Source organism: Girardinichthys multiradiatus, chromosome 19, assembly GCF_021462225.1.
Source record: "Girardinichthys multiradiatus isolate DD_20200921_A chromosome 19, DD_fGirMul_XY1, whole genome shotgun sequence".
Lineage (NCBI taxonomy): Eukaryota > Metazoa > Chordata > Actinopteri > Cyprinodontiformes > Goodeidae > Girardinichthys > Girardinichthys multiradiatus.
In genome coordinates this window covers 39,068,601-39,090,683 of record NC_061811.1, presented here as the reverse complement: position 1 = coordinate 39,090,683, position 22,083 = coordinate 39,068,601, and the positions used below count along the sequence as shown (strand labels likewise).

General features: G+C 39.3%; 2 protein-coding genes across 2 annotated transcripts in view; one reads left to right on the top strand and one right to left on the bottom strand.

The window, feature by feature from the left end:
- hectd1 (HECT domain containing 1) overlaps positions 1 to 8,400 on the top strand; it is a 72,926-nt gene extending 64,526 nt beyond the window's left edge. The window contains 7 exon segments of the mRNA XM_047393193.1: positions 1,180 to 1,658; positions 4,126 to 4,284; positions 5,313 to 5,391; positions 5,479 to 5,572; positions 7,127 to 7,277; positions 7,362 to 7,506; positions 7,606 to 8,400. Coding sequence (XP_047249149.1) covers positions 1,180 to 1,658; positions 4,126 to 4,284; positions 5,313 to 5,391; positions 5,479 to 5,572; positions 7,127 to 7,277; positions 7,362 to 7,506; positions 7,606 to 7,743 — 1,245 coding nt within the window. The 3' untranslated portion in view covers positions 7,744 to 8,400.
- Positions 8,401 to 13,552: 5,152 nt separating this feature from the next.
- Positions 13,553 to 20,651, bottom strand: ap4s1 (adaptor related protein complex 4 subunit sigma 1). The gene is made up of 5 exons (XM_047393024.1): positions 20,379 to 20,651; positions 15,527 to 15,613; positions 15,384 to 15,452; positions 15,205 to 15,216; positions 13,553 to 14,817 (listed from the first exon to the last, which is right to left on the bottom strand). Exons 1-5 carry the CDS (start codon positions 20,514 to 20,516, stop codon positions 14,689 to 14,691), a joined length of 435 nt encoding a protein of 144 aa, XP_047248980.1. The 5' UTR covers positions 20,517 to 20,651; the 3' UTR covers positions 13,553 to 14,688.
- Positions 20,652 to 22,083: the final 1,432 nt, after the last annotated feature.

Below are 22,083 nucleotides of genomic sequence, written 5' to 3'. Positions count from 1 at the left end.
CATTGCCAACAAAGGTTATGCTACAAAGTATTGAGTTGAACTTTTATTATTGACCAAATACTTTTTTCCACCATAATTTACGAATAAATTCTTTAACAATCCTACAATGTGATTTTCCTGGTCCCTCATAGTTGAAGTGAACATATGATGAAGATTTCAGACCTCTCTCATCTTTCTAAGTAGGAGGACTTAGACAATCAGTGGCTGACTAAATACTTTGTGGCCCCACTGTATATCAACAACTCGTGCTGCACATAATGCTTTACAAGCTATAATCAACTAAGAAGGATAGAAGGCATGCAAGTGAAGCAATTAAGATTAAAGAGAATTGGAACAAAACAAATAAAAACAATGACGGACAAGCCAGGAGCTCCAACTGAGACTTAATAGGCATCAGTTAGCAGATTAAAGTTCGTGACAGGACAGTTAGAAAGTTGTTAGAACAGGCCTTTCTATCTCTTTCAATCTAAAAACAAACTGGCAACTGGATTTATTTGGGTTTGCAGAGTTGCATCAGAATAAACCAAAGGACTCTTGATATAGACACCTCATAGCCACTGTCAAGCATGGTGGTGGAAGGCTGAGGATTTGGGCTTGTTTTGCAACTGTAGGACTTGGGCTCTTCAGTCACTAAGTCGACCTTAAGCTCCTCTGCATTCACAACTATATGAGTCAAATATGAGGCTGACACCAGAAGCTTGGCCCAAACTGCACCAATAAAGCTGTTTTTATAATGAAAACGGGGCACAGTTCTTCCACAGAGATCTAAGAAACTTCTCAGTTTTCTTCTTGTGTGTTTAATAAATGAGTGGTAAATCTGTTGTTTTTTGAGCACTTGATATTTCTATCATTTTAGGACCTGGTTATTAATGTTCAGATACATTAAAAGCTGCAATTGCTGTTGTTCAATGTTGTCTAATGGAAGGGTAGAAACGGATGAGTATTAAACACAATAACAGAGGCCATGATACATATTCAACCAGTGACCAAACTGGAGCTAGTAAGGTTCCATTTAAACCATGTGTTACTTTATTCCCAGTAAAAGGCTTAGTTCTGTTTATTGAGTTGCACCAGTTTGAACCATAGAAACCCAGCAGACACCTCTCTGGTCTCAATGTGCTCAGTCAGTCTGTAGTGATACATGTGCATTCATCTATCCTCTGTTTCTGTGGGCTTTAGGTGGACCTGGGTGGTGGTTTGAAGCCCCCCGGTTTCTATGTGCAGCGTTCTTGCGGACTGTTCCCTGCTCCATTTCCGCAGGACAGTGAGGAACTGGAGCGAATCACAAAACTCTTCCACTTCCTGGGGATATTTCTAGCCAAGTGCATCCAGGACAACCGACTGGTGGACCTGCCTGTGTCTCAGCCCTTTTTCAAGCTGCTCTGCATGGGAGACATTAAGTCAAACATGAGCAAGCTGCTATACCAGTCCCGCAGTTTGCCTCCGGGTCATGGCCCTGAGGGACCCCACCTGCAGCCGTTGCTGTCAGTAGTTCAGTCAGAGGCTTCCACCGAGGAGAGCCAGGAGACTTACTCAGTAGGCAGTTTTGATGAGGACTCCAAGTCAGAGTTTATCATGGACCCCCCTAAACGAAAACCCCCCGCCTGGTACCATGGCATCCTGACCTGGGACGACTTCCAGCTTGTCAACCCGCACAGGTCAGAGAAAAATGATCTTTGATAATTGCCATGAACACATGATTGGTTTCTGATATTTTTGTCTTTAGTTTGGATCAGTTCAAATATTTACTCTGTGTACAGCGGGATCACTTTTTCCTGCAGCTGTAAACCAGTAAACGTAGCAGAAAATCCTTGGCTGCTTTTTTAATTTGGGGATAAAAATCTCTTTCATGCTATTCTGACTGAAAGTCAACTTTAAGTTACAAAGAACTGCGCGGACTAGGGATGGGTACCTTTCATATTTGAACCGATACAGTACCAATGCCCGGTACCTGGAAATCGGTATTGGTACTCAACGGTAACAGTTTTCGGTACTTTTGTGTGTGTTTTTGGTAATAAATGTTAATTTGTTCAATAATAAAATCTCAAAATTTAGCAATTTATCATATTCTCAATATTACTGTACTGTGCAAAGGTTTTAGGCAGGTGTGAAAAATGCTGTAAACAAAGAATGATTTCAGAAATATAAATGATTGTTTGTTTTTATCAATTTACAAAATGCTACGTGAGCGAACCCAAACATACAGCCAAAGTCATTTAGAACTATCTTCAGCGTAAAGAAGACTTAGTGGAAGTGATGGTGTGGCCCCACAGAGCCCTGATCTCAACATCATGGAGTGTGTCTGGGATTACAGGAAGAGACAGAAGGATGTGATAAAGCCTCCATCTACAGAAGATCTGTGGTTAGTTCTCCAAGATGTTTGGAACAACCTACCAGCCGTGCTCCTTCAGAAACTGTGTACAAGTGGACCTAAAAGAACTGATGCTGCTTTGAAGGCAAAGGGTGGTCACACCCAATATTGATTTGATTTACATTTCTCTTTTGTTCATTCACTGCATTTTGTTGATTGATGAAAATATATGATTAACACTTCCATTTAAAAGCATTCTTTATTTACAGCATTTTTTCACATCTGCCTAAACTAAAGTATAAACTTTAATGAATATGTCAAAACAAGATTCAGTTGTTTGTATTGTAACATCACAGTTATTTCAAATATTTCTTCAACATGAAAAATGACAACGCAGTGTTTTATCCCCAATAATGCACAAATTAAAACTCAGCCATGTTGCTGGCTGCAGACGACGACTCGCTAACGGATGCAGGCGTGCTAACGGTGCAGGATGCAGGAGTTGTAGCCAATGATCTGAGGCTGATGAAAACCGTGCGCTCTTCAGTCTTGAGAAACATCTTGTGCTTCCTCAGATTAGAAGTATTCCCGCCGCTGGCCTTGCACATTGCGTCACAAATATTGCAGCGAGCGTAATCTGCATCGCATTTTGAAAAGTGAAGCCATACTCTCAAGGGCTTTCTATCAGCCATCCTTTGTTGACGGTACCAGCGGCTACTGACGTCATTATGCTCTTGTGCGCACAACGCTGTGTTCATGTCTGATATGGAAAATCGCCCTCTCTTCCATTCCCTCAGAGTCACAATGATGCGTTTAGGTAGCAAAACATGGTACCGTTTGACTTTTACGTGAATCGGTACTCTGTAGTACCGACGGAATTTGGACGGTACCCATCCCTAGCTTGGACTGCACTACATTCTGACTAATTATTTAAGTACCACGCATTCAAGCATTGTATGTTAGTACTGTGTCTAGTGATGCTGTTGTTAAATGCAGCATAAAAACGTTTTAGTAAATAAATGTGTAGTAAGGTAAGAAACTACATGTTATGTATGACTGACTGCATTTGAACCCAAGGTACAGAGATTACTGCTGTTGATCTAAGCATTTATTTTTCTGAGGTCATATTGTGACATCAACCGACATTATGTTTCTCTATTGTGCAGTTCAAGTTACACAATTAGCAGTGCCAACACCAATCAAAGCAAAGCTCACATAAATTGGACCACTTCCCTACAAAACAAAACACTGATTAATAATATTCCATAAAAGACTTTTTCATTGAGAAAAATTCTAAATATTCAGTTCTGGAAAACTTCAGGCCCAAACCTACATTATATTCCAGCTGATGTATGAGGCAGTTGAGGCTCATTTATATCTTCTGTTCTCCAATCAGGTTATATGTAAACCTTATCAGATTGATTTAGAAAATAAAGACAACATCTTATTTATGTCTTCATTTCAGATTCTTGTACATTACAGAATGTTCCTACCTCTCTTCTGCTGAGTTTGGTGGGAATTAAAAAGCTCGGCACTAATGGATAAACAAACATATCTAAACCTTATGTTATTAACCTTAAATAGAAATCCCTCCTTAACACTTAAATAGTTGCAGGAGATCCCCTGTCAGTTCATAAAGTTTGTAGTATGAAACAAATGAATAGCAAGTAAAATAATTATCTCTGATCTAATGTATGGTCATGCTGCTGTTTCCCTCATCTCAGAAACAAACCGGCAGTGAGGGCTCAGACTGACTCTGGGTAGAGGGATGAAAATATTCACAAATTTTTACAATAATTTTGTTTCCACTTCAGAGCAAATTTCCTGAAGGAGGTGAAAGAGCTGGCTGTGAAGAGGAGACAGATTTTGGCTAGCAAGAGTTTGTCAGAGGATGAGAAGAACACTAGACTGCAGGACTTGATGCTGAGGAACCCGATGGGCTCCGGACCTCCTCTTAGCATCGAGGACCTCGGGTAAAATACACACACAAACAACCATATGAGACTGTTGAAATGTGTGTGTAGTAATATAATGCATTGCACTGCAGATTATTTCATCTGTTTTTCAGTTTCAGCAGAGGATTAGCTTCTTCAAAGCTCGGACCCGTTTAGTTGATACAATTCAGATATTTTCTTTTGTTTGACTAATAAAAATCTGATATGCTTTTCTTTTTCTAGGATTTAAAACTACCTTTATGTGTTAGACTTCAGACTATATGGTGTTTCTGAATGCATTTAAAGCCTGAAAGTGATAGATGATTTTAGGGATTTGATGATCAAAGGAAAATTGGCTTATTCCAATTTTTGGTCAATAAATTGGTGCATTTCTAGTTTCCATCACATTTCAGTTAATCCTTCAGACCAATTCATGATTCTCCAACCAATCCCCTTCAGGAAAAGCTAAATGGGAGCAGTACTGATTTTCTTATATCAAATGCTGGTCCCAAAGTTTGGAAAAGCGTCTATGCTGCATTGTTGCTTGGAATAATAAGGATTTTGGTTTACCATCTGTTTATAGAATGAGACGAGATAAAAATGTTGAGCAGAGATTACAGTTACGCAACATAACAGTCACATTTTCTTTAACATTTAAAGAACAGCATTAGGGTTATCTGCAAACATGGCACACTGCTTCAGTAGCTACAAGGTGATGGTGTATGTGTGAAACGTGAGTATTCACATATTGGATTTGTGTTTCTTCATGGGTGATCTAAAGCTAAATCTGCCACCTAGCAACAACCAGATTTCTTCTACAGGCTTTGTTGAGGTCAAATATGTCTGAAGGGACATAGCCTCAAACTTCTAAGTTTCTCCGATGTTTCTGTTTAAGATCGTTCTTTTAACTCTTGCCTTATAATACTGTATTAAAATGACGTTTAGACGTATTAGAAGTTATTAGAACTGTCTTTTGCAACCCCTGTGCTTCTATAGAAAAATAGTTTAGGTAATAAAAGCTGCTGTGTAAATTTCACCAAATGATCTTATGTTTCTCTGCCTTTCAGGTTAAACTTTCAGTTCTGTCCATCATCAAAAGTTCATGGCTTTTCTGCAGTAGACCTCAAACCAAACGGAGATGACGAGGTAACATCATTTAACTGTTCCAGATATCGGCTCAGACGATCTGGATGTGTGTAAAATATTTCTCTTTGTATGATTGTGTGAGCACAGATGGTAACTGTGGAGAACGCAGAGGAGTACGTGGAGTTGATGTTTGATTTTTGTATGCACATTGGGATCCAAAAACAAATGGAGGCCTTCAAAGGTGATCACACAAAGCACAACTGCATAAACATTCAGTTTATTTTCAGGACATGACAACCAGGCCATTTGTAACCATCACAACTGATTCCTTGATGGAGCTCTGACTCCAAACTGAAACCTAAAAGAACTGTCTGACTTGAGGAGCTCAGTTTTTCTTTCCACAGTCAAATTGGTCAGGTCTTTTATTTAACCTAGCCACATTTCATTTCTCTCTGCTGTGCATGAGACCAAATTATGGAGCAAATTTGCTTTAATTGTTTTTGTTCTCATGTTTTTTAAAACAATATCTGTAGCTTTAAACATCTCCCAGAGCACAGAAAAATCTCGGAAAACTTGGCTAATTGCATCAAATAAAGGTATTTGAAAAAAACATTCAAAGTAATAGAAATAAAATGATTCGTTCCAACCCCCCACCCCTGCGAAAACTTGCACAACACTCAAAATCACAGATTTTCAGTATAATGGAGTAATAAGTCCTATAATATACAGTGTGGAGAAAAGGTATTTGATACACTGCTAATTTTGCAGGTTCTCCCACTGGCAAAGCATGAAGATGTCTTTAATTGCTCTTCAATTGTGAGTGATGGAATCTAAGACAATCACATTGTGTGATTTTTAAGTAATTAATTCTAAGAAAAATGAAGAAGTTCAAGATGACGGTCAGTCTCCCTCGGTCTGGGGCTCCATGCAAGATCTCACCTCGTGGAGCATCATTGATCATGAGGAAGGTGAAGGATCAGCCTAGAACCACACAGCAAGACCTAGTCAATGACCTGAAGAGAGCTGGGACCACAGTGTCAAGGAAGACCATTAGTAACACACTACGCTGCCATGGATTAAAATCCTGCAGCACACGCAAGGTCCCCCTGTTCAAGCTAGAGCATGTCCAGGCTCGTCTGAGGTTTGCCAACTTAATCTCCCCACTGTAGCATTGCTAGAAGCATTGTATGGTGAAATAATTATTGAAGAATAGACCGTTTCTCTGGAACAAAAACCTGTTGAGAGTTTGTTTGATTATACATTTTTTGTTTTTTAATTGATGGGAAGGCAAACAGCTTGCATGATGAGTTAAAAAAGTATCAATATTTGTATTGATGCCTCTAAACCGTGGTGCTTTTTAGTTGAGGTTATCATACCATTAGTATCTCATACCAGCCATGCTTAGCTACAACCATGTAGGAGATCCCTAAAACATGTAGAAGAAGAAACTCCTTTGGGCATATGAGACCAAAATGATTCCTTGTGGCCTGCCTGAAAAACTAACAGCTTGAGGTATTTTGCAAAGAATGAGCAAAGATTTAAGATGTGAAAAGATGGCAGACACATCCCAAAAGACCTGCTGCTGTATTTCCTCATCACTACTTCACAATGATCCACTACTCTATCAAATAAAATCCATTCAAGGTTATGGATTTAATATGAAAACAATTGGAAAAGTTTAAGGGGCAGAAATATGTTTAACAGGTCACTGTATTTGTGCTTTATTTATAGATTTAGACAGGAATCTGTTGCTCTAAACGGACACCAGTGCTCATTTATCTGCTCTTTTCTTCAGAGGGTTTTAATCAAGTGTTCCCAATGGAAAAGATGAGCTCCTTTAGCCATAAAGAAGTGCAGATGGTTCTCTGTGGGAATCAGTCACCTTCTTGGAATGCTGATGATATCATCAACTATACTGAACCAAAGCTGGGTTACACCAGAGACAGGTACTGCATCAGTCCCACACAGGATGTATTTGTATCCTAAAATACATCCTAACACAGGATTCTGTTTTGTTTGCTCGTCCTCAGCCCTGGCTTTCAGCGCTTTGTGCGAGTTTTATGTGGAATGTCGTCTGATGAGAGGAAAGCCTTCCTACAGTTCACCACAGGCTGCTCCACCCTGCCCCCTGGTGGCCTTGCCAATCTACACCCACGCCTCACTGTAGTCAGGAAGGTAGGTTTGCTCTGAGTGATATTAAAATATTCTTTAAGCATCTTGGAAGTTTGACTTTATAACTGATTGGATGATGTTCTTCTCTATTCCTTCGTCCAGGTGGATGCAACAGACTCAAGTTATCCATCAGTAAATACCTGCGTTCACTACCTGAAACTCCCTGAATATTCATCTGAAGACATCATGAGGGAGCGTTTGTTAGCTGCCACTATGGAAAAGGGCTTTCACCTAAATTGACCTCTGAGCATCGCCACTGTCGCACTGAGCATGCGCTGAAATCATCTGTCTGTGTTGCCAGAACATCCAGCCGAGTGACTGACAGACTGCCTGCTGCAAGAAGAGGCTCAGAGTGGAGGATTTTGACTGAAAAAAAACCATCTCCAACCCTCACATCTTTCATGCTTCCCTCCTGAGAACCACATGAGCATCCAGGGCTTAGTTTTCAGGCCGAAGGCTGCAGGCTGGAGTGTGTGTGCGAGTGTGTGTTTGCGTTGGCACACTGATCCTATCCTCTCGTCCATTCAGTTCAGTGCCTGGTTTCACCTAATTTGTTTTCAGTTCCTCCATTAGAAATTCATGCTTTTTTCTCATTTTCATCTTGAGTTTTTCTTCCTTTACCTTCAGCTTCTGTGTGCAAAAGTTTGGTTTGTTTCAGACCTGATGGAAAGGTCAGAATTCAGTTTTTGGTGTTTCCTCTCTGATTAAGCTAAAGAGAAAAAAAAAACACTGTGTATGATGCACATCTAAAAAAACTCTGCTCCCTGTATTTTCTTTGTATATTGTAAACATTTATTTAACTGAAGTACTGAAGTTGCAGTTTCAGGTAAACAAATATTTTCAAATGTGTATGCTCCAAAAGATTATCAATAAATTGTTTGCCAAGTATGAAGTAAAGATTGGTCATGTCTTTTTGGCATCCTCTTAACAGAAAAATCCCATAAACTGTGTTTTGTTTCTGCTGTTTTTGTTGCAGCACAAAACTACTGCAGGTAGGAGCGTTCTCCAACCAACAAGCAGCAGAAGGAGCATTCAGAGATGAGCAATGTTTAGGAACCCTACTTGTAGAGCTCCATCAGACACTATATCCCCAAAAGTATTGGGTCCCATCACCAAATCAATTAATTCCTGGTGTTCCAATCACTTCCATGACAGCAGGTGTATAAAATTTGGTGTGGAGAAACTTGATTGGCCTGCCCTTCTTCAACACTTTTGGGATGAATTAGTGGGGGCTGTAGTTCTGGTTTTCTCATCTAATTATGAACACACTCTTAAACTATGGAACGCCAAAGTGTTCAAAATTGAATAAGTTAAACATTATGAAATAAGTATCTACATCAATAAATAATAGATAATGATTTAATGTGACAATGACATTGTGAAATAATTGATTGCATATTAAATTCTCAACTCATTATTATGAAATATATTTCATTTTCCATTGAAAACTGAGCAGCTACTGTACCAGCTCAAGGTTATTGAAGGATGGTGGAGTTTCTTTAACTTTCTTTAACTTCAGCTCTGGTTACGTTAGCAGATCAAATTGAGGGGAATAATTTATTATATGTCATTTTGAGTTGTTCAGATGACATCTTTCAAATGATCGGGATGATAATTGCTCTCCAGAATGTTAGCCTCAACAACGCCGTTGTGGATACCCCTAAGGGCCATTGACCACTCTACAGTAAAATTATGAAATATTGATTCCGGTTATAGTATAGATGACCCTTTAACGTAATCTGAAGAGTGTGTCGTCACCTCTCATGATTCTGGAAAAATAAATTGCTGAAAGTGACACAAAAGTATGTAACAGATGAGCATTAGTAGGTACCTTGACTAGCACTAAAGTCTTGAGTGTTGTGGTCTGCATATTCCATAAGGACACGGCGCTTCAATTATTAGGTAAAAATTTTATGAAAATTCTTTCATATTATAAAGCTGATTTTTAATGGAAAGTGAAATATATTTCATAATGATGAACTGAGAATTTAATATGTATTCAATTTCACAATTTCATTGTCACATTAAATCATCTATTGATGTAGATACTTATTTCATAATGTTTCATTTATTTATTTAATTTTGAACACTTTGGTGTTCCATACTAAACCTTGTGGAAGATTGTTTACAGAATAGTTAAAGTTGCTATTGCTGGCAGTGGTGGGTCTATCAACAAATAGTACCTTATAGATTAAGAATAGGATGTCATCAAAGTTCATTTACATGTAAAATTAGACAAATACTTTTGGTAATATAGTTTATGTTGATCACAGTAGTTATTGCAATTTCAGTATGCAATATCACGATTGGATGCTACAATTGGTAGGTTGGTAGGTTATATTTCTACATACATCTACTTACCAATAATGGGCCTGATCTACTAACCATGCGCACTGAGGATGTCTGTTAAATGAGCAGAATAGCAGGCGGAATCCATTTAGTCTGCAGAATATATGCTGATCGTCAACACATGCAAAAGACATGCAGGAAATGTCATAATTTAGCGTGATATTTATCAAACAAAACACATTGAGGTCGCAGTTTTAATGTATTTTTTTGCTTTTTTAAAAGGCAGACGTAAACTGGCACAGCAATAGGAGCACGTGTCTGCGGTCAATGTGTCGAGAAGGAGGTATGGGCACAATGACGAGAGAGGGAACCTTCTGTGCGCATGTCTACATATTTGGACTGTCAGAAATAAAAATAGAGATATCATCTACCCAGCAACACAATTTGTGAGGGCTGATTAGGAGCAAGTCACAAATCTCAGCCATGCCATATGCCCTATGGAAAAAGCTCTAATGCTCCAAGTTCTGGCGTCTGGATAATTCTAGTGCTCCATCACTTTATGGTGCAACCCGTTGTCTGGAGCGATTCTATATAGCCCAGAAAGGGTGGCCTGCTGTGTGTTCCACAACATATTCATGACGCCATGAATATAGGTTCTTCAAAGTAGCCACCTTTTGCTTTGATTACTGCTCCGCACACTCTTGGCATTCTGTTGATGAGCTTCAAGAGGTAGTCACCTGAAATGGTTTTCCAACAGTCTTGAAGGAGTTCCCAGAGATGCTTAGCACTTGTTGGCCCTTTTGCCTTCACTCTGCAGTCCAGCTCACCCCAAACCATCTCGATTGGGTTCAGGTCAGGTGACTGTGGAGGCCAGGTCATCTGGCGCAGCACCCCATGAACTCTCCTTCTTTAACCTGTGATTTCTGAGGCTGGTGACTCGAATGAACTTATCGTCCGCAGCAGAGGTGACTCTTGGTCTTCCTTTCCTGGGGCGGTCCTCATGTGAGCCAGTTTCTTAGTAGAGCTTGATGGTTTTTTGCGACTGCACTTGGGGACACTTTCAAAGTTTTCCCAATTGTTCAGACTGACTGACCTTCATTTCTTAAAGTAACGATGGCCACTCGTTTTTCTTTGCTTAGCTGCTTTTTTCTTGCCATAATACAAATTCTAACAGTCTATTCAGTAGGACTATCAGCTGTGTACTGTATCCACCTCCTGCACAACACAACTGATGGTCCCAACCCCATTTATAAGGCTTGAAATCCCACTTATTAAACCTGACAGGGCACACCTGTGAAGTGAAAACCATTTCAGGTGACTACCTCTTGAAGCTCATCAACAGAATGCCAAGAGTGTGCATAAGAGTAATCAAAGCAAAAGGTGGCTACTTTGAAGAACCTAGAATATAAGACATATTTTTAGTTGTTTCACACTTTTTTGTTGGCAGGAGGAGCAGAGAGGAGAGACGCTGCTGTCTGGATGGGGAAGCTCCCAAGTTTGCCTGAAGAAGTTAGTTTTAGGTTGGATATTGCATATTCCTGCTCCACAGATTCAGCGGCTCGTCCTCCTGTTGGGTCCGATGAAGGCAGTCTGATTACGGTCAGCTGCTCTCTGCCTGCTCCCTCCTCCTGCAGACGCTGCTTCGCTAAAGGACCATTAATAAATGTCTGAACCAAACACGTTGTTTCATGGTGGTTTTGTTTGGTGTTTTGGGGGAAATATTTGTGCCTCTGAACAGCTGATTTTATGTATGATCAGCTGGTTTAGGATGTTATTACATACAGCGCTCTGCCTGCATGTAATTCAGAAAGGTGATTTGTCCTTTTTCTTTTCTGTCAGCCTTCAGGCTGGTTTATGACCCGTAAATGGTAAAATGGCATGTATGACCTGCTCCGGCCACTGTGGTCCTTAATATTATTGTAATTGCTCCTGTGTTTTATTAACTTTTCCCTGCACTGTCTCAACAAAGACCTTCTTATTCCTCCTCCTCCCACGGCCAATCAGTGAACAGCAGTCTTTTCATGTCACATGTAGTCCCGACTCAGCCCCGGTCGGACCTGCTCAGGAGAGGGGACCAAAAAAGTAGGTACCTGTACGGAAAAAACAGTAATGGAAACGCTCGCAAAGAGAGCCCAGTGGAGTCGAGTAGGGCCAAGTCGAGCCAGTGGAAAAGGGGCATTAGTGAAAACTGTAGAGACTGAAACTGTAGAGCTTATGGAGAATGCTTGGGAGACTGTGATGGTGGTAGATGATTTTCTGTACTGTCATTACAATATTCAAAAAACATTTTTGCAGATTTAGGGTTTATTAAATATTGTGCATACCTACTTTCTCCAATTTAATAATTTTGTTAAACAATTATTTTTGGATCCATGTAAATATAGTGGAAATAGAAAATCTAATATTTCAGTTTTAAATTAACATTTTCTTCTAGGTTCAATTTTCTATTTTTGGCAGGTTTTCCATTTTCAAGTTTCATGAAGAAACTAGACTATGGTGAAGTTGGCTTTTAGTTAGAGCAGTAAAGGGTCATTTCAGGGGTTTTTTTTTTCCAGCATCTGAACCAAATTAAATTGGCTGTTTTTCAAAATCTGTAATATGTCGAGTTCTGAAATGTAAACAAAATTCTAACATTAAATGCCAAGTCTTTTATAACAAATGTGATCAGATACCTTTTATTTTGTTTTGTGTAACTTCCAGAAAACTGTAACTTTCTGCCATTTGGAGTTGGTGGTTACGTGGCTTATCGAGTGATTTGCAAAACGTCGGCAGCTGTTCAAAGCGCTCCAAAGCTTCCTGCAATGTTAGATGGAGTCTGTAGAGCGATCAACACTCAGACTGGAATGTTAAGAGTGCAGAATCGCAAGCTGGACACGATTCTTGAACAGAATCGCAGCCTGGCAGCAGTTGGACTCAGAGGTTAAATAATATAATCTTGGAGAAGTTGTACGCTCGAGATCTGCGGAAAGTACCAGAAATTTGGCTATTTTGATTCGCAATTGAGACATACCAATAAAACTCTTAAGGTGGTTGGAAATTCACAACTGCCTGAACCACATTTATTATTTTTCTAAATCTGGCGCCCCAATGTGGCCTTGGCAACTTCTGCTAACTGGCTATCGACAAAATATCTCCTGGATGTTATATAAACACGACGCTCTCCCCCAGCACTCCCCTACCAGCTGTGTACTGATAGGACTATGCGGCCGATTGATAAAACTTCCACCTCTCTTCTCAAGGACAATGGCGCTTCTATCAGTGTTGACAGTCTATTCTTGCAAACACACTCAGACTTACATTCGCACCATCAAGATTCCACCGTACCCTTGCTAAATCTGCTGAGGTTTTTTTGTACTACTTCAGACTCTATTCTGCTATTCTATTCTGTCTCACTGTTGTGAAGTGCCTTGAGACAACATGTGTTGTGAATTGGTGCTATATAAATAAAACTGAATTGAATTGAATAGACACAAACATTGTTTTACATCAATCTGAACTCCATTATGAAACATGGTGGTGACAGCATCAGGCTGTCGGGATCCTTTTCATCAGCAGGAACAGGAAAGGAAAGCTGGTTAATTGGAAGATGGATTTAGCTAAATACAGGAGAAACCTGGAAGAAAACCTGCTAGAGGCTACTAAAGACTGGGGTGAATGTTCGTCCTCAGCAGTTCCAACCACATCACATTTATGAGCCACTTTGTTTTGGTCCGTCACATAAAATCCATTCTACAATGAACAAAAATACAAACGCCCCATGTCAAAAATAAGAGTTTTATTAACATTTGGATTACGCAATATATAGAGAAATTCAAAATATATTTTCAGTAATTACCGATCTTTATATCAGCATTGATAACATCGTGGTATGGCCATTTGTAGCAGATTGACAGTCCTTTGAACATGATAGGGGTCAGGTTGAGGAATTTGATTTTTCAGTATCTTGTGTGTCCGCCAGCTCCGTCTCTCAGAGCAACACATCTTCTTCGTATGGAGTTGATCAGATTGTCTATGGTGGCCTGCGGAATGTTATTCCATTCCTCCTGGAGTGCCACAGGGAGCTGACCCACATTGCCTGGAACTGGAACACGGTCCAGCCTCTGTTTGGGTCGACCCCTGTAAGGCCATCACACCTCTTTGTGTACCTTCTGGTGCCAGCTCTTCCTTACCCATCACCAGTCTGCATGCTCATCAAATTACATCCAAATCAGTGTGTACCCCCTGGACCCCTAAGGTCTGTATATGGTTAGAGAGTTTAGAAAAATTTTTTCCCCCTAATACCCTACCGACTGGGTTTCTTTTTTTTTTTTTTTCTTCCACACACTGTTCCAGATTTGGGCTCAGTTTAAAAGTTCACTAAAGACATGGTGACTCTGAGATAGTACTTCACCTCTAACCCTGGTGAGAATCAGGTCATTTTGTCAGAATCCATTCAAGCTTAGTTTGTCTTGTTTATCTTGCCTCTATTTACAGTGAGGAGGATGGTAAGGGGGGGTAAAAACATTCCTCCAAAGTAGTTCCACAGTAGGTTCTTAGGGTCATCAACTCTAAATGACAACCATCAGACTCCATCTACATGCCAACTGGTTATTTAGTGGAATGCCAAATGAAAAAAAGCCTTTTCTCTCCAACCATCATTACAAGTGTAAACATGTGGAGTTTACTAAACTTCTGTTGTGGTCCTGTTTGTTGTTTATCCCAATATGAAAAGTAATTGGGTGACAGGTTGTATTAATGTTGTTGTGTTTATTTTCATGTTGTAAGATCACAAATAAAGTGTAAAATAAATGTTTCTACAGAGTCTACAGAGACTTCCCAGCAGTTTGCTTTCCAAAAACACCAGTCCAATATTTCCTAGTGTGATGCAACAGTCTGTGACATCATTTCCTGATTGCATTACCCATCTGCCATCTTGTCAATGGCGGTGAGTGGAGCAAGGATGCGGCTCTTGTTTGTTTCCACAATGTGGCCATTCTGAATCATCTCATCCAGAATGATGTGAACAGAGTCCAGGTTAAACATGATCTGATCATATCACAAGGTCAAGGAGAAAGCAACAGAGAGAAGGGATTTTCAGCAGAGAAAATAGTGAAACTGAAACATACCCAGGGTGGAGGGAAGCAACACTCACCTAACTGATGTGTCTCTCTTCCTGGCTACTCTACAGACCAGGATTGGAAAGAAAAGCAGGAGCCTGTGGTTTAACTTTCAGTTGAACAAGTATTTTAGAATTCCCAGTAGAAGTATTTGGAATCACTACTAAATGATGTTCAGTGGTTGGTTTGAAAAGGCTAATCTTTTTCCAAGTGAAGTAGAAAAATAACATTGTATTTTGTTATCACAAATACGACCTAAACAGTCCCAGGAAGGGAGTGAGGAGAAGCTGTTAACACATTTCGCCGTAAAGGATACATCCAGTTCACTCTGTTGAAAGATAATACAGACAGTTAGAGGAGCAAAGGTAACAGCTTTTCCTCCCACTATATATTCTACAGCCATCAGATGGCTTACAGTGTAACTAGCAGGTTGGACCAAACTAAAATCATCTCATAATGGGTGAAATGTAATATAGCATGCAATGCTGCACTCACCACACGGCTGAAGTATTTATCTAAAACCTCCACAAAGTTCTGGATCAGCTCATAGATGGATAGCTCATTCTGTGGGAGAATTACATGTGGAGCATGAAGTAGACAAACAACAATCAGAGCATTTTAATATTCTACACACTGACCTCACTGTGTGTGATTCCCACCACAACATACAGGGCAGCATACTGACGGTACACCAGCTTAAAGTCTTTGTACTCCACAAAGGAACACTGGAAAGATGCACATGTTTTTATTTGCATATACGGGTAAAGTAGCTTTGAGATGTTTACATCCACTGTTGGAAAATATTCATGCTATGCTTATAGGATTGGTATGGCTATGCTTAAGTATGTTTAATAATGTGTGAAATAAAATGTATTGTGTAATTTAGAGGAGGTCTGCTAACAGGCTCCTCTGTGTGTTTGACTTGGATAACTTCTGCCCAGTGATAAGATATTTCTGTATGTAAGACTTACTTTTGCCCAGTGACAACAAGATATTTTTATATGCAAGACTTCTGCCCAGTGACAACAGATATTTTTATATTTCTACATATGTAAATAAAGGTCAAAAGTAGAAAAACAGGAAGTGTCGAAATGTCAGCTGAATGGGTGTCAGACAGCTCCAGATATGAAATCAGACAGTCGATTAAAATGTATGTTTTTTCATGTACAAGTATACGCCTGGCTTTTGAATAAAGACTGCTTTTCTGGGGGAAGTAATCAGAAGTTTCGGAAGTTTCAGAAGTATCCCGGACGAGCTTCTCCCTGTACAGGCATCTAAAGACTAAAGACTGCGCACTCTCCGTGTTTCTTTTATTACTTTGTTTTTATTAGTAACAGTATAGGATGTCTTAGCTTTACCAAACAAACGAGCACGCAGGAGTTTAACTCCAACATTTGGTGACCCCGACGTGATTTGGAAAAAGCGAGGACTTTCGGCTAAATCAGAACTTCACCAAAAGACTTACAGAAGGTAAGGCAGAACCTGTTTTGGCATTGTCGATAGGCCTAAATTATTGGTGTCAGATGTCTGAGTAAGTGAAATGTTCTGCTAAATTTAACACGTGTAAAGTAATGCATTATGGTACTGTAAAAGAGGTCACGAAAAGCAAAATGAGAAGTGTTTTTTAAGAGGGTTAGAGGCCCTTCTGAATTTTTTTAATAAGGGTTAAAGGCCCTTCTGAATAAGGGTTAGAGGCCCAAAGGGTTAGAGGCAAATATGATCTGAGATAAATTAGGAGCTGTGAACTAGTGATTTTAAATCTGATTATTGTCTAAGCAGAAATAATACACTAACAGGTCTGGGGATATTCAGCCAATCCTTCAAGAGAGCTAACATCATTGTTCAATGCAGTAGTACTCAACCTGTGGTTCCTGGACTCCTGAAGCCCGCAAGCCATAGATTTTGGGTCCATAAAATTGTAATATTTAATTAAAGGTAGACCGATTACCTATTAAAATAGATCTAAGCCAATGAGGGTTTTCCAGTCATTTGGTGGTTTTGAAATGCAATAATACTCAAAATTTCTACTCTGGGGGACACAGATTGGGGTTGAAGAGTTTTGTTTTGGAACCAAGGTTAGGATTTTTATAACGGAATAAAGATAAGTAAAATCCTTCATTTTAGGAGAAGAACAGAAATAAAGGCTCTCTCAATACTAAAGCGGATGGTCGGCTCAAACTCCAGTCTCCTTGTTTGATTTCTTAGGGTTTAAAGATTTAAAGAATACATAGGAGTACAAAGGTACGCAGGGTAATTTCAGATGACTAAATCATAAAATATTGGAACATTTATCAGCATTTGGATTATTAAAGAGGGGTTCTAGTAATAATTTTCTCCCCAACTTTCAAATTTTAAATAGCCAAATTAAGGAAAATTATGTGTCTTCCCTTTGAAACACTATGTGGAAAAAGTCCAGTTTGGAGTCAAGCTTCTTATCTTAATTTCTGATTAAGTCAAACACTGTAGTTTTTGTTTTGTTTGGGTATACCATAAAAAAATGTCAATGCCGGCTTAAAATACTTCTTTGCATTTAACCTGAGCAGAGAAATTCTTGAATGCAGCTGCGATCAAATTGAGCCAAACAAAAAGAGAATTATAACGATAACTCTCAGGATTGTAGTTATTATTATTACAGAGTTACGGTACAAAGAACTGGCAAAAGGTTTCAGCATCAGTAAATTTGGATTCATTTAAGAGAAAACTGTTGCTGTGCTTCTAAATACTTTGAGATCTCTTTGGACTATGTGCACTCATCTTAAAAAGGATCCCAAAGATTGTCATAACAAAATTGATCAATTACAGCATTAAAAGATATGGCTGAGAAAACATATTCTGAAAAGAGATTGTTAAAAATTTATTTGAATTCTTGAAGTTTCAAATTTGGCCATTTGTCTGTCTTTGATGTTTTGTGTTTGTTTTGTTGGAATGAATGTTTGTTTATATGTTGCATGACACAATAATTCCATATTTGGCTCAGATTGTGTGCATTCTTGATTTTTCCTCTTTGAGAGAAGTTAAATTTCAGCTCTGTAAAACTACCTTGACACAGAGATGCAGCTGCCTGAAAACAAAGATAACACTTCTGCAAACAGCAGAAGCATGTCTCTGCTGAGAGATGAAGATTGTAACTCTAGCCTGCATGTGGCAAACTCAAGGTCCGCGGGCCAAAACCGGCCCCCAGAAGTTTAGTGATTCTCTAGAAGTAGAGCTTTTGATATGGTGATTGTGTGCTTGAATGTTATTTTGTCAATCAATAAGCAGTTTTGTCTGCATTCTGCCACAATCTGTCTTTTGAAAATGTTTTGAATCTTGCTCTTTATGTAAAAAAAAAAAAAAAAGAGAAATTGGCTAAAGTCTGCAGATACGAAATGAACCTGGATTGAAGCTCTAACTATGTTTATTTAATCTGAGATCTTCTCCAAATGCAACAGTATATGTCAGTCTACAGGAGATACTAACAACTTCACCTACTGGTATAATATAAAGATCTGATTGAATATGTGAAACAAACAATGATGAAAGTTTTTCAACAGGTGATGCTCATCCAGGAGAAAGACAGTGTTCCTAGGAAATGCAGCTCATTCATTAACAATACATTTTCCTCCTATAGGTGGATGTTTTGCTGACTAATCATAGGCTGGATCCATGAAACATTATGTGCACAGACCAAATGACCAAGGTTCTGACTGACCTATGAACCTCACTGACCTGACAATGATAACATGACACCCAACAGACAACACCTTTATGGTGGACCCCACTAAGACCACCTTATTGATTCTTGGTGAATAAAAAAAAAAAGAATTTAAGCGTCCAAAACAGACCTAGTGGAAACAAAAGGGGTTATGAGGAAACGATGTACATTTTAAGAATAATAGAAGTCAAATTATGTTCACATTTTTGCAAATAAAATTACTCTGACAGAGAAATAAGTAAGTAGTGTGTGAATGTGTGTGAATGGGAATGACTGATTTCATTGTAATGCATCTTTGAGGGACCTTAAAAGCGCTAATAAAGGTCTGATGTTCTGATGATCACTGCCAAACTTATATCTTAATAGGGTTTCCAGAATCTTTTCCGAAAAATCCTATAAAGATAGCAAAGGTTCCACCTGTATTAAAAATACTGATAACCATAAGAAGGTTCATAGACCCGTCTTCAATTTTTCACAATTATTTTACAAACAGGGTATTTAAACTTTCATGTGGCCAAATGTCTGTGTTTGACTTTCTGTTTTTGTGAAATAAATGTCTGTTTCATGTTATGTAAAAATTAGAGTCCTCAACATTACCATAATAATATTAGGTTAGTTCTCTATGGTAAAACAAAAAAAATTTTAACAAACGTTTAGACTTTTTCCAGTCAGGTTCAAAATGATCGAATTAGACTCAAACTTAACACAAGATGAAATGAACCTTAACAGAATTACTGGACTGGACTGAAATAGAGAAAACTTGAGTTAATTGAAACAAACTTTAGTTACTTGAATTAAATACAAAGCTGACTGAAACTGTATGTTGTATCTATAAAACTGGGTAAGACAAACTAAGATATAATATGCCCTTCATTTTTTGTGTTCATCAGTGAGTGAGTTGTTTTTTTAATAAGAACTAAACCAAGCACTACCAAAAATAGTGATCTCATTTTTAAATGTAATAAGGACTTACTTTATAAAAAATAAAATAAAGTCCCCAATAAAATAAAATATGATAAAAAAGAATAATAAGAATTTGGAAAAACAGAGACTTTAAAACCTCTGCAGGAACAGCACTGACACTGTTGAAAGTAGAGGAATTAACTTTGCATATGTTTCCGCAAAAGGCTGCATCTAAACTTCCCCTCACACTGAACATGTCAGATCTGTTATTTATAGATGCGGACGTGCTGAAAGACTCACACTGACAGCAGCAACAGAAGTTAAAACTTGGCTGAACAGTGGACCTGTTAAACAGAATATCTATCATTTAGAAGGAAAACCAATACTACTACAAATTTATACAAAAGTGGGAAGAACAGACAGACAGACAGACAGAAAGAAAGAAAGAAAGCTGGTCTCTCTTCGCCGGTGCTGTCCCACTGTACCCAATAGTTTTCCCTTCCTTAACCTCCTTTTTTAAAGGAGGTTAAAGCTGCTCTCTCCATCTCTTCGAGGCTTCTGAAAATCTCTTAAATCCAGGCTTCTATAAATGTGATGCAAACATCTCTTGGGGAGAAGAGGAGGAGGCTGTCGTTTCTTCTGAAGGTTTGTACAGCTGCAGTTCTCTGGGTTGAAAAGCTGCCATTCAAACAAATCTACCCTCACAAATATGGCGGCGTTGTTGCCGTGCTAAGCTGCTGGCCAAGCTGCGTCTACAGAGCTTGCTATTCTTCTTTTGTATTCATTGGCTTCTATTGAAACGATATAATTATCTGTTACCGCCACAGATTTGTGTCGATTTTCTCACCGGTTGGTCTGATAACTCCCCGGATCTCAGCTGGCTGGATGTTTACCTGATGTTTGCTGCGGCTCAGGCAACAGCGAACAGCCACCGTCTCCAGCGCCGCTCTCCTGCTCAGCTCCACGGGCTCGTAGTATTTGGACAGTCTGGTCTGGCCCTGCTGGTTCACCATCAGCACGAACTTGATCATCCTGTCACAGTCGACAGAACAACCACATCTCAAACCTGCACGGTGCTTGAATTCATCAGTTTTCCCTACTCAAACGTAAACCATGACAGTGCAGCTGAAAGATACAGTACTACCACCTAGTGGACTGGCGGTGAGGAAAAAGATTTAAGCAAAAAAAATTGAACCTTTTTAAAAGATTAATTTTGCACAAAAAAGGAAGGAAGTTTATATTTGGTCGATGTTTTTTTACTTAGTTGTAGTAAAACGTCTTGGCACAGAAAATCTGTTTATTTCCCCTTAAAATGCTAATACATCTGCTGCTTGACAATTGTTAGTTTTTAATATTGCAGTATATTTCAAATTTTTTTTTGTTATCTAAGGTTATCGTTTCAAAAATGTAAGGGTTTCTGTAAGAAATAGTACAGAGAATAGTCCAGAATCTGGTGTAATTAAAAGGTCATTTGTGATTTTGACCAGAGCGGTTTTGTGCTGTGTAATGGATGGAAACCAGACTGAAACTGATGGTGTTGTTATTAGTCAGATGATCATTTGTGCTTAATTTCTGCCATCATCTGCTGGGGAAGCAGCATCAGAGCCAGGGACTTAAAAAAGCTCAACAAGCTGATAAAGAAGGCTGGCTCTGTTCTGGGGACTCCTCTGGGACCTCTGGAGATCATTGTGGAAAGATGGATTCTTCATAAAATGAAGAACATTATGGAGAACCCTGAGCATCCTCTTCATGAGACTATCTTACAACAACAGAGTGTCTTCAGTCAGAGGCTTCTTCAGATCTGCTGTAAGACGGAGCGCCACAGGAGCTCCTTCCTGCCCACAGCCATCAGCATCTACAACGGCTCTTTGAGTAAACCCTTATAATGAGCTACAACAACATTTAATTTCCCTTAGGGATTAATAAAGTATTTTTGAATTGAATTGAAGTAGAAGACAACTTATCTAGATGACTTATGGTGCGTTCAGGCTGAACGCAATTCCAGCAAATTTTTCGCCTCATTCACATACTATCACTCGCCTGACATTGCGCCAGCAATTCACGCAACAACGCTCCACTCGCTTCACCGCATCATCAAATAGGAGGAGCTTGTATCTGCTGTTTGCCGGCCGCCAACGTCCTTGCGTTCACCAGACTCTTCAGAGACGGAACCAGTTTGGAGAGTACCACCGCCTATTCCAGGAGCTGTGTCTGGATGATGGTCACTTTCAGCAGACCCAGTTTGAGGACCTGCTGTCCTGCATTGGGGGATGAATCCGCCACTGGGACACCAACTACAGGCGCTGAATCTCCGCTGCAGAACACCTGTCCATTTGTCTTCAGTAAGTAAAGAAATCTCAGCTCAATAGAAAAACAGCAAAATTGTACCGTCCAAATTTTCTAAATACAATAAAACATTTTGTGTCATACCAGCTTGTGTTTTGAGTTCTTGAGTTTGTGTTTTTATTCAATTACTTGGACTAGTCCTTTGTTTTCTGTCTCCTTGCACCCCAACCCCACACCTGTTCTGTGTTTACCCCTGATTGTCTGGTCTCATGTGTCATTGGTTCCCCTTGCTGTTCACTTCTGTATTTAAGC